The sequence below is a fragment of the Phytophthora infestans genome, genomic scaffold, assembly GCF_000142945.1.
Source record: "Phytophthora infestans T30-4 supercont1.255 genomic scaffold, whole genome shotgun sequence".
Lineage (NCBI taxonomy): Eukaryota > Oomycota > Peronosporomycetes > Peronosporales > Peronosporaceae > Phytophthora > Phytophthora infestans.
The window spans coordinates 97,524-108,875 of NW_003303504.1; the positions used below are offsets into that span (position 1 = coordinate 97,524).

Sequence of the window (11,352 nt, forward strand, 5' to 3'; positions counted from 1 at the left end):
TCGCCTTCGAGTTTCTTCAAGTCCAGGTTTATCTCGATCAAGCGCGGCTGCGAGGTCCAACAGCGTCACTTCGCCAGCGAGGCGCCGGCCTGCTTGTCCTGCCTGGTACCACTTCTCGTCAACTCGTTCTTTTACAACAGCTTGCTTCTCGTCTTTCTTGGGACGGCCTGTTTTGGGTGCTTTCTGGTTGATTCTAATAGTGAAGGGCACCAGTGCGGTCGAGGTGACGTTTGCCGCGGCTGGATATCTACTGATTGCTTTCGGACCGACCTCCTCGCACACAACTCCATCGGGCAAATTGTCTTTGTATTTGCGGGGCGAAGAGCTCTTGTCCTCGTTGTCTTGTGAGGACAAGTTGTTATTGTCGCGCTTCCTCTGTCGGACGTTGCTCCACTGGCCAAGCAGGAACTGGAGCATTTCGTCGAACTCAGCGTCATCATCAATATCCGCCAACTCGGATGCAATACGCTGAGTGGCCCGTAGTGCCTCCTTGTAGCGCTGGCCAGGTGTACGGAGAGCTCGTTTACTTGATTTTTTCTCTTCGCCGCTGACGCGATATGCAACCTGCCGAGTTCGGGGGAGATCGGCTGAAGTGCTCGTCCATCTGCAACAATCATGGATCAATCATGGATGAAACATGGGCACGCTGGTCAGTTCAATGAAAGATGCGCATTACCGTCTCATTACTTACCTCTCGTCTATGCGATTCCAGGGAATGACGTTTTCCTTCACACCCGTATACTTGCGATACGCAATGACATGGCGGCATGGTAGTCGCATAGATAATGCAAACTCACAGTTGCATGTCCAGTCGAGCAGCTGGATCTGGTGTACGGGCTTCTCATCACTCACCGTTACGACACCTGGCTCGACTGGGTCCGGTTCAAACCTGTACGTGTCAGCCTTATGAAGACCAGCGGCATACTGAGGCTCCACTGCTTTGGCTGCATGGTGGGTGGTAAAACGCAGCACCATTGCCATCTCTTTGTCGTAGTTCGAGTTGACAAAACGACCGACCTTATCGTGCTGGTGGCGATACTCGTTCTCCTTCAGCATATCGAATTCCACTAGTGCCTCGATGCACGCTGACATCCTGGTAGAGCTCTTGACCCCGGTCTTAAACTTGCCAAACCAACTCTCCAGATGGTTGTTGGTGTGTACGCGGAAGTGCGGAAGCTTGTTGCGGTGCCACAGAACCCACATGTCCTTGCACGAGTCCCAATTACGCTCGAAGTAATTGTAGAAAGCCTCCATATCCATCCTGGAGCAGAAACCTTGCAGGGCTGACTTGTGTTGCTCGTACTCGTCGTTGCCGGGCGCGTAAATCATACTATGGATGGCCGCGTCGATCTGAGAGGAGTCTTGTGTCAACAATTTGGGGTACTCCGGTTTCGCCCGCTTCTCCTTCAGGTACTTGATCACATGAAACACACATATCAGTATCTGGGCCTCGGGAAAGCGGCTGCGCAAAATGTGGATCTCGTTTAGATCCTTATCCACCATGATCACACGCAGCATGTTGAAGCGCCCTTGGTGCGCGCGCTTGAAGTGATCACACGCGCGGTCCATGTGCCAGTCCGAGTTGGTCTCGAGTAGTGAGTGCTGTACTGGGACGCCCTCGCCGTGGTCATTCACCACCATGAACGTACAGAGCTGGTAGTTGGTACTGATCAGCACACGCTCAGTAAATCTCAGTCATGGATTAATCATGGATCAGATATAGATAATCATGAACACTACCTGTTTGTCTTGTGCGTACAGTCGATCATCAGGAACTCGCTAAATCGATATTACATGCGCCGCATGTGCTTGGACGTCAACGAGATCACCCCTGTCTTACCTGTAGGAGTTTCGTCCACACTTACGAGGTTCTCGGGATCCGCTGCCGCAAAAGCACCAAGCCCACTGGCAACTGCATCGTCTTCGTCCATTGACGAATCACCAGCGGCATGCTTCTGCACCAAGTTGTCAACATCGCGCTTGATGATGCTCTGGTCATTCGACACCAAGAAAGCGTAGATCTTCCGACGCCGCGCGCAGGCCGACAGCATCCCATTCACATGATCTTGCAGGTTGGGGTTACCAACCCCACGCTGCTCCGGGTAGGTTCTGAATGTTGCGCGGCCCACTGGGTGGTTGTGAACCCATACGCCGTTTTGCACACGGAGATTCCAGCCGGTGCCCTGCTCACACCACTGCACGACAAACCGCAACGGACATTCAGTCGTGCGGACCTGGCGGCGAGCACGTTTGCCAGCCTTCCCAGCCGTTCGCGACTTGCGGGGCTTCCATCCGTGTGTACATATGTACACACGGAAGTAGGGATCGAGCTCCTTAGGTACAACACCAACCCCACTGCTACCGCGTTTGGTCTTCAGCACGCGCTCGTTCTTGGTCTTGTTGGTGAGCACCTCCCTGATCCGCAGCATCTGATGAGTTTTGGCCTGGTCCACCTCAAGGTATTCCAACCTTGCGTCCCAATTTGCATGCCACGTGTGAGGCGGGTCAACATGGACCTCCACCATGACGTGGTTGCCGGGAGGTCGACGCGCAGGGTCAGACTCTGCCGCGCTATCTGACTTGTCCTCTGCGCGGCCTAGCAACTCGTCTGAACAAACGCTCGTCGCCTGCTTGGCACGTTTGCGAGCTCCGTAATGGCGAGAGCCGCCGCTGGTCTCGTCCAACGTATCATCATTGGCGGGCGCCACTTCATCACTGTCGTCTTCAGCACTGGAAGCGTCCTCACTGTCATCTCCATCACCGTCGCGTTCCTCGTCCTTGTTGTCCTCTGCTTTGTTGGTGGCCTGGCCCTGGCTTACGTCCAAATCCTGGTCAGGGTCCACGTCCATGTCGACCTCCGTGCTCTCGCGGGTTCTTTTGGCACTCAAACTGCGCGTCGTAACCATCGGTCCGTTACGAACGGTTTTGGCGGCGGCTCCTTTACACAGCCCAACGGATCGCTGTGGCAGCTTACGCGGGGCGCGCGGGCTTTTTCAGCGGAGGGGCAGACTTCAGCGGCGGCGGCGGCGGCGCCACGCTTTATAGTTCACTCGTCTTCAGCCGGAGAATGGGGTACTGTAGGGTAGACTTTGGGGATTTGGATAGTACGAAATCACATCCTTGCCTGGTTGTTGGCTCCTCGCACGCCACTTGGTTTCATTCTCGATCAAACCCAGTGAATGTGCAGCTTGCATTCGTGCTCCTTTAATGCATGGTCTCAAGGAGCGCCGAATACGTATTTAACCCCTCGAAACCGATAGCTGTATAAGCTGCGTTACGATGTGTCGGCTATGTAACCGTTACGCTGTATATACACCATAACGCCAATAGACTTAATTTCTGTATTAGCGTATACAAACTTCAAAATTAAAATATCGTACAAGAGATGTGCATGTGAGCCCATTCTTTCAGGTTAGGTGATTGAAGAACAGCTCCTCATTTCTCGATTTTTGGAAATAGATATTTGGAGGTTTAAAGCAATCATTTCGCACAACAATAGATTTCCGTAGGTACCTTTCGCGCCAATTCCCCTCTCCACTCAGTTTAGAATTTCGCTGGCGAGTGGGAAGCAATGGTCAGCCCGCGTGGAAGCGCCCCGATCACGGGAAACGATAATGTACCAGATACGGGGGTGGCAAGCGCGACGTTCAAGGCCGCATGGGAGACATTCGCCGCTGCTGGTTGGACGTCGAAGGCCCCACGCGGCATCGAGACGCGGTGGAAGTACGTAAAACCCGGGAGAGATCCTAACGGGGCGGATGGAGTCGACTACTTGCTGGGAGCAGGCGGTTGTGAACTACGCGCTTGACGGTACGATGGAAGTCTGGGTAAATCAGTATTTTACCTCGCACTAACGATCTTCTTGTACGGACAGTCGCAAGGCAGGAAACCGTGGCCGAACCTGCGAAGCCACCTGCAACCAAACCGCCGAACATAATCTCGAAAAAGCCGGAGACGCCCACTGTCAAGACGCCCAAGGCGCCTGCCTCCAAGAAGTCCACGTTGTCCGCGTCCAAGTCGTCCGCGACTAAGGCTTCTGCCTCCAAGAAGTCCACGCCGTCCGCGTCCAAGTCGTCCGCGACTAAGGCTTCTGCCTCCAAGAAGTCCACACCGTCCGCGTCGACCACGTCGTCCGCGACTAAGGCTTCTGCCTCCAAGAAGTCCACACCGTCCGCGTCGACCACGTCGTCCGCGACTAAGGCTCCTGCCTCCAAGGAGTCCACACCGTCCGCGTCGACCACGTCGTCCGCGACTAAGGCTCCTGCCTCCAAGGAGTCCACGCTGTCCGCGTCGATCACGTCGTCCGCGACTAAGGCTCCTGCCTACAAGGAGTCCACGCCGTCCGCGTCGACCAAGTCGCCCGCGTCCAAGTCGTCTGCGCCGTCCACGTCTAAGTCATGCAAGTTGTCCGCGACCAAGTCGTCCATGCCGGTCTCGTCCAAGGTGTCCAAGTCGGGTACGTTGCTTTGCTCACATGCGCTTATTGCTAGTACGTGCTCTAAATGCTGTATATACTGTGCTGTTGGGCTGTATATACAGCTACCGAGTCCACCAACATGTCGTCCGCGCAGACAAGCAGTGCTACCCTGCTGGAGATATTTGATCCAGCGGAGACTAACAGTAAGCGTGGTCTAGTGTGGTGTATATACATAATACAACAATATTCCTAACTTGTATTTTGCGCTGTTTTGAAAGAAGCTGTGTTTGATTCTCATCAAAGCCAAGACGATGTTGAATCGGGGCAACCAGGTATGTCCCAATCAAAGTTGTATATACACGATACTCTTTTCAACTAACCTGTATATGTATGACGTATATACTGTTTTAGACGGAAGCTCAACAATAGACTTCATTGTCGACGACGACGGCAATATCAACACTGACCCCAACGGAAACAAGAATTATCACGTGCTAGACTCGGGCAGCGAGTCCGAAGGAGATGATTTGAGTCAAATGGATGGAAGTGATTCCGATTCATCTGCTTCCGACTCTGTTGATGAAGAAGACGAGGAGCTGTACGATCAAGAAGAGCGGTTCTTCGCGGACAAGTTCCTAAGCACGCTCGGAGGGCAAGAACAAATTCTTGCTGGTGAAGTCGTCGGCCCCGCGTTGAAAGAGGTCTCGAAGACGGGATGGCATGATGTTGAAACCCCCGACGTCACCGGGTTTTTGGAAAATCCATACACGCCTGTCTCGGATGCTAACGAGTATCCTGGTTTGTGGAGCGGTCATCACGGGCCCACCCAATCGGCGTTGAGAGGCGGAGGATCCCCTCTTTCCCTCTTTTTCCTGTTCATGCCGGTGGCGATTTGGCAGCACATTGCGGAATGTAGCAACTTCTACATGCATGAACAACTGGATAACCGAGTCGAGGCGTATTTTGAGAGGAAGGAAGAGCGGGAACAGAAGAATAGGAGCTCCGGTCGACCCGTGTCAACTACGAAGACGAAGACCCGGCGAGACATCCGACAACAATTTCTATCGGTGAAGCCAATAATGCCACACGAGCTGTGCATCTACATTGGACTATTGATAGCGCGCACCGTGTCACCAAATCGTGAGAAGCTCGCCAATCACTGGCGCGGGGATGATTTCGGAGCAATCTCTCGTGGTATTCTCGGACGCTTCTCCCCCCGTGATCGCTTTATGGAAATCACCCGAAACCTCCATTTCAACAGCAATCAAGACCTCCGTGCTACACGTGACCGTGCTTGGAAAATACGTTCGGTGGTGACCGTTTTGCAGAAGACGTTTGTACGTGCGTTTATCTTCCCCGCTGAGCTGGCTTTTGATGAAGCGATGCTTCCGTGTCGGTCGTCTTACAATCGCACCCGCGTGTATATGAAAGATAAGTCCCACAAATGGGGCACCAAGCTATTTATGCTTTGCTGTGCACACTCTGCTTATTGCATTCGGTACGGAGGTAAACATGTTTTGCTGTATTAGCTGGGCCACTTATGCCGTATATTCATGTCGTGATGTACAGCTTTGAAGTCTACTGCGGTAAGAAGCAGCATAATGCTGAGAACGGCGCGGTCGACATGCAGTCAGGTCCTGCCGCTGTTGTGCGTAACATGCGAGCCGTTTTTGGTAAAACTCATTCAAACCATGGGTCAATGCGACTCGTGGTGGTTGATCGATTTTACACTTCGATCGTGTTAGCTGTGCAGCTGCTACTCATGGGTTTCTATACTATTGGCACTATCATGACTAAACGTTGGGGTTTCTACCAAGACGTAAAGACGAAGAAGAAGTCAAGGCCCAAACCCATTCCAAGAGGCACCTTGTCGTTCGCACGGTCAAAGCTTGTGAGAAAGATGACATCAATTTGCTGGTGGGACAGCAAACCTGTCCACTTTCTCTCGGTGGGAGGAAACATTGCGTTGGATCGTGTGCAACGACGCGAGAAGACTGGAGAGCAAAACTACGTGGCGTGCCCTAAGGTAATCAGGGATTATCATCGCTACATGGGCGGAGTTGATGTCCATGATCAACTCCGCCTACAACGATACTCTGTGCAGCGCTCGATCAAGTTCCGAAAATACTACAAGTCCCTGTTCTTGGGCCTTGTTGATTTAGCGATCACCAACGGCTTCATTGTGCATCGCGCTTACTGCAAGAATATGAAGATCAAGCCTCTGACACACGTGCAGTACATGTGCAAACTGCACCAGGATCTTCTTGCTCTCACAGTGGACGACATGTACGAGGAAAACACGTTTCAACCGGGTAAGTCATTGTGTTGTATCTACCGCTTTGGCTAAGCTGTACATACAGCTGAGTTAACCTGTATGCGTGGTAGGCGAAGCAGCTTCTGCTAACGAAGGCGGTGGAGTAGAGGAAGCTGATTCTACTGGTCATGTGGCTAAGCAAAGTGAAGAATGGCGAGATCACTCCGGCCAGCGAAAGCGTGTCCAGAAAAACTGCAAGGTCTGTACACTCAAAACACCAAATGGCAAGCGCGGAGCTACTTCGACATACTTCTGTGACGGCTGCGACTTCCCCGGGCCTATATATCTTTGCGTAAAGCCGAAGTGGATCGTGGGTGACAAGATGTTGAGCTGCTGGGACGTCTGGCATAAGGAGTACAAGAACGGCAAGGCCATTCCGGAGGTCTTGAGAGGCAGGATCCGCGTACGTGCGCCAAAGACCGCAGGATCGCCCGGAAAATCGCCTGCCAAGCGCCGTCGCGTTGATTCTGAGTAGGTTTGGTGTTGGAGAGCTGAATAACACGTGGTTGGATCCAGAAGTGAGACTGTTTATGGTTTGATCAGGCAAGCACTCAAGTCTACTTGCTCACCGCGCTTTGATGACAGGAGGCAGAAACGACACATATTTGGTCCGAAGTGATTTCATTGGCTGGCGTACAGGACGTCATCACCAGATTGCAGGACAAGTGCATTACCTTGACTTACTTTCAGTATAGGTCAGTTAGTTGTCCTGCCTCTATTACTGTTTTCGGATTTTTAGAGATATTCTCGAGGCCAACTGACTGATCGAAGTGCAACATAGACCGATATTCGTGCTACACACGCAAAACTCCACATCTTTGTCAAGCGCATAGCTCATGAGATGCTGTATATATACGAGCTAGAGCCACTTATGCACTGCCGTATATACAGCACTAGTGTCTACTTCGCCCGGGACGAAATAAGTGCAACATTGTACTATCCACACCTTTAAGTGCCGCAGCAGCTTACCTTCCTTTAGCGCGTCGCGAATGACCGAACGAGACACACCCACCTCTTTTGCTAAACTGTCTTGGGTCATGCGGCGTCTGAAAGGGACGTCGGCTATCTGCTCCAGCAGTGCGGAGCGGACCAAACACGGCTGATTGTGCTGTTGTCGACGCCAAAATGGTCAGATGCACGGGTCAAGCAACCCCAGTCAGGTTTCCCCCCGCACGCTGTGCATGAGGATGAAGAGGACGACATCCTGGCGTTCTCGGTTCGCTAGGTTTGGCCTCGAAGTGGCCCCAGCTGAGTCGGCTGCGTTGGTCATGCGGCTTGGAAATGGGGAGTGTCTGGTGTTAAAGATGCTGAAAATTGTGAAATGGCAAGCTGCCTGCGGTACATTTCCGTCGATAACTCTGGCGTCTGAGCAGTGTTTTTCGCGCGCAAACCAGCGTTGGAAAGAGGAGATCACACCGCGACGATTTCGCCAATCAGCGCTTCCAAAGCGAGTCTGTAGGAAAAACCACGTTCTTGACTAGGAGACTGTTGCAATTATTACCAACGAGAGGAAGTATAACACTAGCGGGAGTCCAGTACTTTCCCGCACCCTTCCCCTTGAGTATACAAAAATATATATGTTAATACGCTGTATATACAGCATGTGAAAATCCTCCCGGTTTCAAGGGGTTAAGCAGGGACTTCGCGCAGTGGGACGCTCGACATTTAACTCGGTTGTCAAGCTTTCCAGCTAGTGGGAATTGCGAAGGTTTTATTAATGGAAATGACGCGATGGGACTTAGAATGCGAACGGGCGATGCGGTGTTATTCGGATTCGACGAGCTTGAATAGCCAATGGGTTTTAATTATTTTTTTTTTGACTAAAAGTGTGGACAAGGCGACACTCGAAAAGCCATTCATGCGATGCTAACAATCATCGATAGCATGGACAAGATCACTTTCCAGTAGAAATCTCATCGTTGAGGCTGTCTCTGAATTCGGGCTCTAATCGCAGCTGTGCTCTCAGATCGAAGCCCAATTTGGAACGACAATTTCCCAGCGATACGATCAAAACCTATAAACTTCTTAGCCAGGGAGCTTGTGAAGAAGTTTATTTGAGTAGCAGTGAAAAGCTGGTACCACAAGTCGGGAATGGGTATTCGAGTTTAGGCTGGACACGGCTGGTAACACAATACACCTCACTTATTATCATTAAAAAGAGTTGGTCCCTGGCGGCCTTCACCAGATCGACAGGTTAGATAGTTGCTAGCCACAGATTGTATCTTTCATCGGCGTGGCGTGGGAGAACTCACCATCAGATATCTTCGTTGACTGGAATTAACGGACGGTGGAGACCGACAATTGCTGCTTGACAAGTCTCTGGCATCAAATCCGGACGGCTTTAATCGAGCCAAAGCTACTACCACACTTCACACATATCATGCACTGACTTGCTTACACACCACTAGCGCCACCCGAGATCCACCACGACCTCTATAGAGAAATTTTAAACTTAAACGAGCGAAGGACACCATTTCCGACTTTGAAGTCTCAAAAGAACATTAAATGCCACCATGGCAGCAGGAGTGGGTACGTCAGTATGGATGGCACCCGAAGTGATGCTGGACGAGCGATATGATGACAAAGCCGCTGATTTTCTTTCGGCGTGGTAATGTCGATAGTAGATGCTCATACGTCCAAAGCCAAACGAAATTGCATCAACTTTGACGGGTGTGCAATGGCAGACTTCTGAGGATCACAACGCCAGAAACTGGCGTCAAGTTCTCCGAGACGAGCCTGACTCTGAGCTTGGTGGATCTTGTGAGTCGATAGATTCGAAGCAACGACCAACTTTAGCTTAAGCGTTGTACAGACTTCACTTCTTTTTGGCCAAGATGCCAGCGCCATCATTGTGAATAGTGGATACATCTCCTGTCGTGGCCATATATTTCTCTTTCTGTAAAATATCTTTCGTGGCAGTTGCTTGCTGAAAGGTTCAACTCTGCTGCATGTCAACACAACGCATCGAGCCTATCAGTTTGTCAACGCTGACATAGAGGACATTATGACACAACACTAATCCTCACACTATTCCCATCGACATTTAGGATAAGAGGATCGAATCTTGCAATCCAGTCGATCGCCTGTCCGAAGACTTCGATGAACCCATATAAGCTTTTTAGCCGAATAGCAAAAAGTTCACTTCACAATTTGCATTGCCATCGCCGTGACGTGCGCCATGTTTCGCGAGCAACTCGCCGTCGTACTAATATTGGTGACAGCCCATTTGTTTGCAGCTGAAAGCGTATACACTGCTGAGAATTTCTACTCGGACGATGATAGCTGTAATGGCGTCCCCAACGTGATTCGAGCTACTGAGGACGTAAATTGCACCAGGGCCACGTGCTTCACCGATCCAAGTAACAACACTGTGCGCACTGAATGCCACTCGGACTACATGGAGGCCTTTAGACACAGCATCGGCGAGGATTACATCGTCCAGGTCGTCGACAAGGACAGCGATTGTGACGAATTCAGCTACGCCATCAGGTATTACGTGGGCGACTACTGTATGACTGGGTTCTTTGAGTCGGAAACACTTCGACGGTTCTTCTACTACACCACTAGACTGGAAAACGATGGCTCAGCCAAACTCGATTTTTTCTCGTCATGCCCCCCTTCTTACTACTACTTGCTTGACAGTGATACCACGGGAGACCTTGGCACCAATCGCATCGCCGCGAAGAAAGGGTGCGTGGCTGACTTCACTACTAACATCTTTCCTGGCTACCACAAATGGTACACGACGAGGATGACGGTGGACTGAGTGATGGATTTTCCGCGTGCATTATCTGTGGCTGTATCCTCCTGTTCTTGGTCATCGCTTTATTCGTCGTCGTCCATCAAGAGAAAAAGCGCAACGCAAAATTTGCCGACGCTCCGGTGGACGTCATCGTCACCTCGATTGATGCAACGCAAGACGGTCTTTTTATTCTCCATTACGAACAAGAAGACCAAGGAGCTGGGGCTGGGGCAGTCGCTGCCATCGTTCAAGATTTGTTCTAGGTAAGTTGCCATCTTGGCGTTCACATTGGGGTAAGCCCAGCCCCCAGTAAAAATGAAGTAGTTAAATGAAATTCAATTCTGCAGACTACGTAGACTACACTTCACTTGCAGTCTTCAGATCCAGGCGACAGCAGAGGTCGTGTAGAAATGAACGCGGCCACTTGTGTCCATTGCCCCGAGACGTCACAAAGTTCGCCATTGTGGCTTCTCGCTGAACTACAAGTTCGAGAAAATCACTAAATGCCAATTCCAGTGCAGCTTGTTGGCGGCTTGTGGGCATCGTCTCGCCATTGAACACGTGACATGCTGCTATCGACAGATGTGGAACATCCGCATCCAGATGACTACCCCGGGCCATTGCAACATCTCGAAACTGAGCTTGTGCTCCAATACGATCAAGCTTCACGCACCATCAAACGCACAGGTGCTCGCAGACGACCAAAATGGACCCATTTCCTATTAGACCTCCCTCGTCGTCTTGTGGGCTCTGCCGACACTTTTTACGACCGCAATGCCGTCACTCACACCATAGGCTTCCCGTAACGTCTCTTGGACGGCGGCGGTCGGGGTCCCACGCCTGCCATTGCAAACCGAAAGTAGGGTTGATCTGTCTACT

At 51.3% G+C, this 11,352-nt stretch overlaps 1 protein-coding gene across 1 annotated transcript; it reads left to right on the forward strand.

The window, feature by feature from the left end:
• Window positions 1-9,244: 9,244 nt before the first annotated feature.
• Window positions 9,245-11,199, forward strand: PITG_21081 (uncharacterized protein; the record flags this gene model as incomplete). Its single annotated transcript, XM_002895103.1, has 4 exons — window positions 9,245-9,260; window positions 9,953-10,220; window positions 10,374-10,421; window positions 10,995-11,199. 4 exons carry the CDS (start codon window positions 9,245-9,247, stop codon window positions 11,197-11,199), a joined length of 537 nt encoding a protein of 178 aa, XP_002895149.1.
• Window positions 11,200-11,352: the final 153 nt, after the last annotated feature.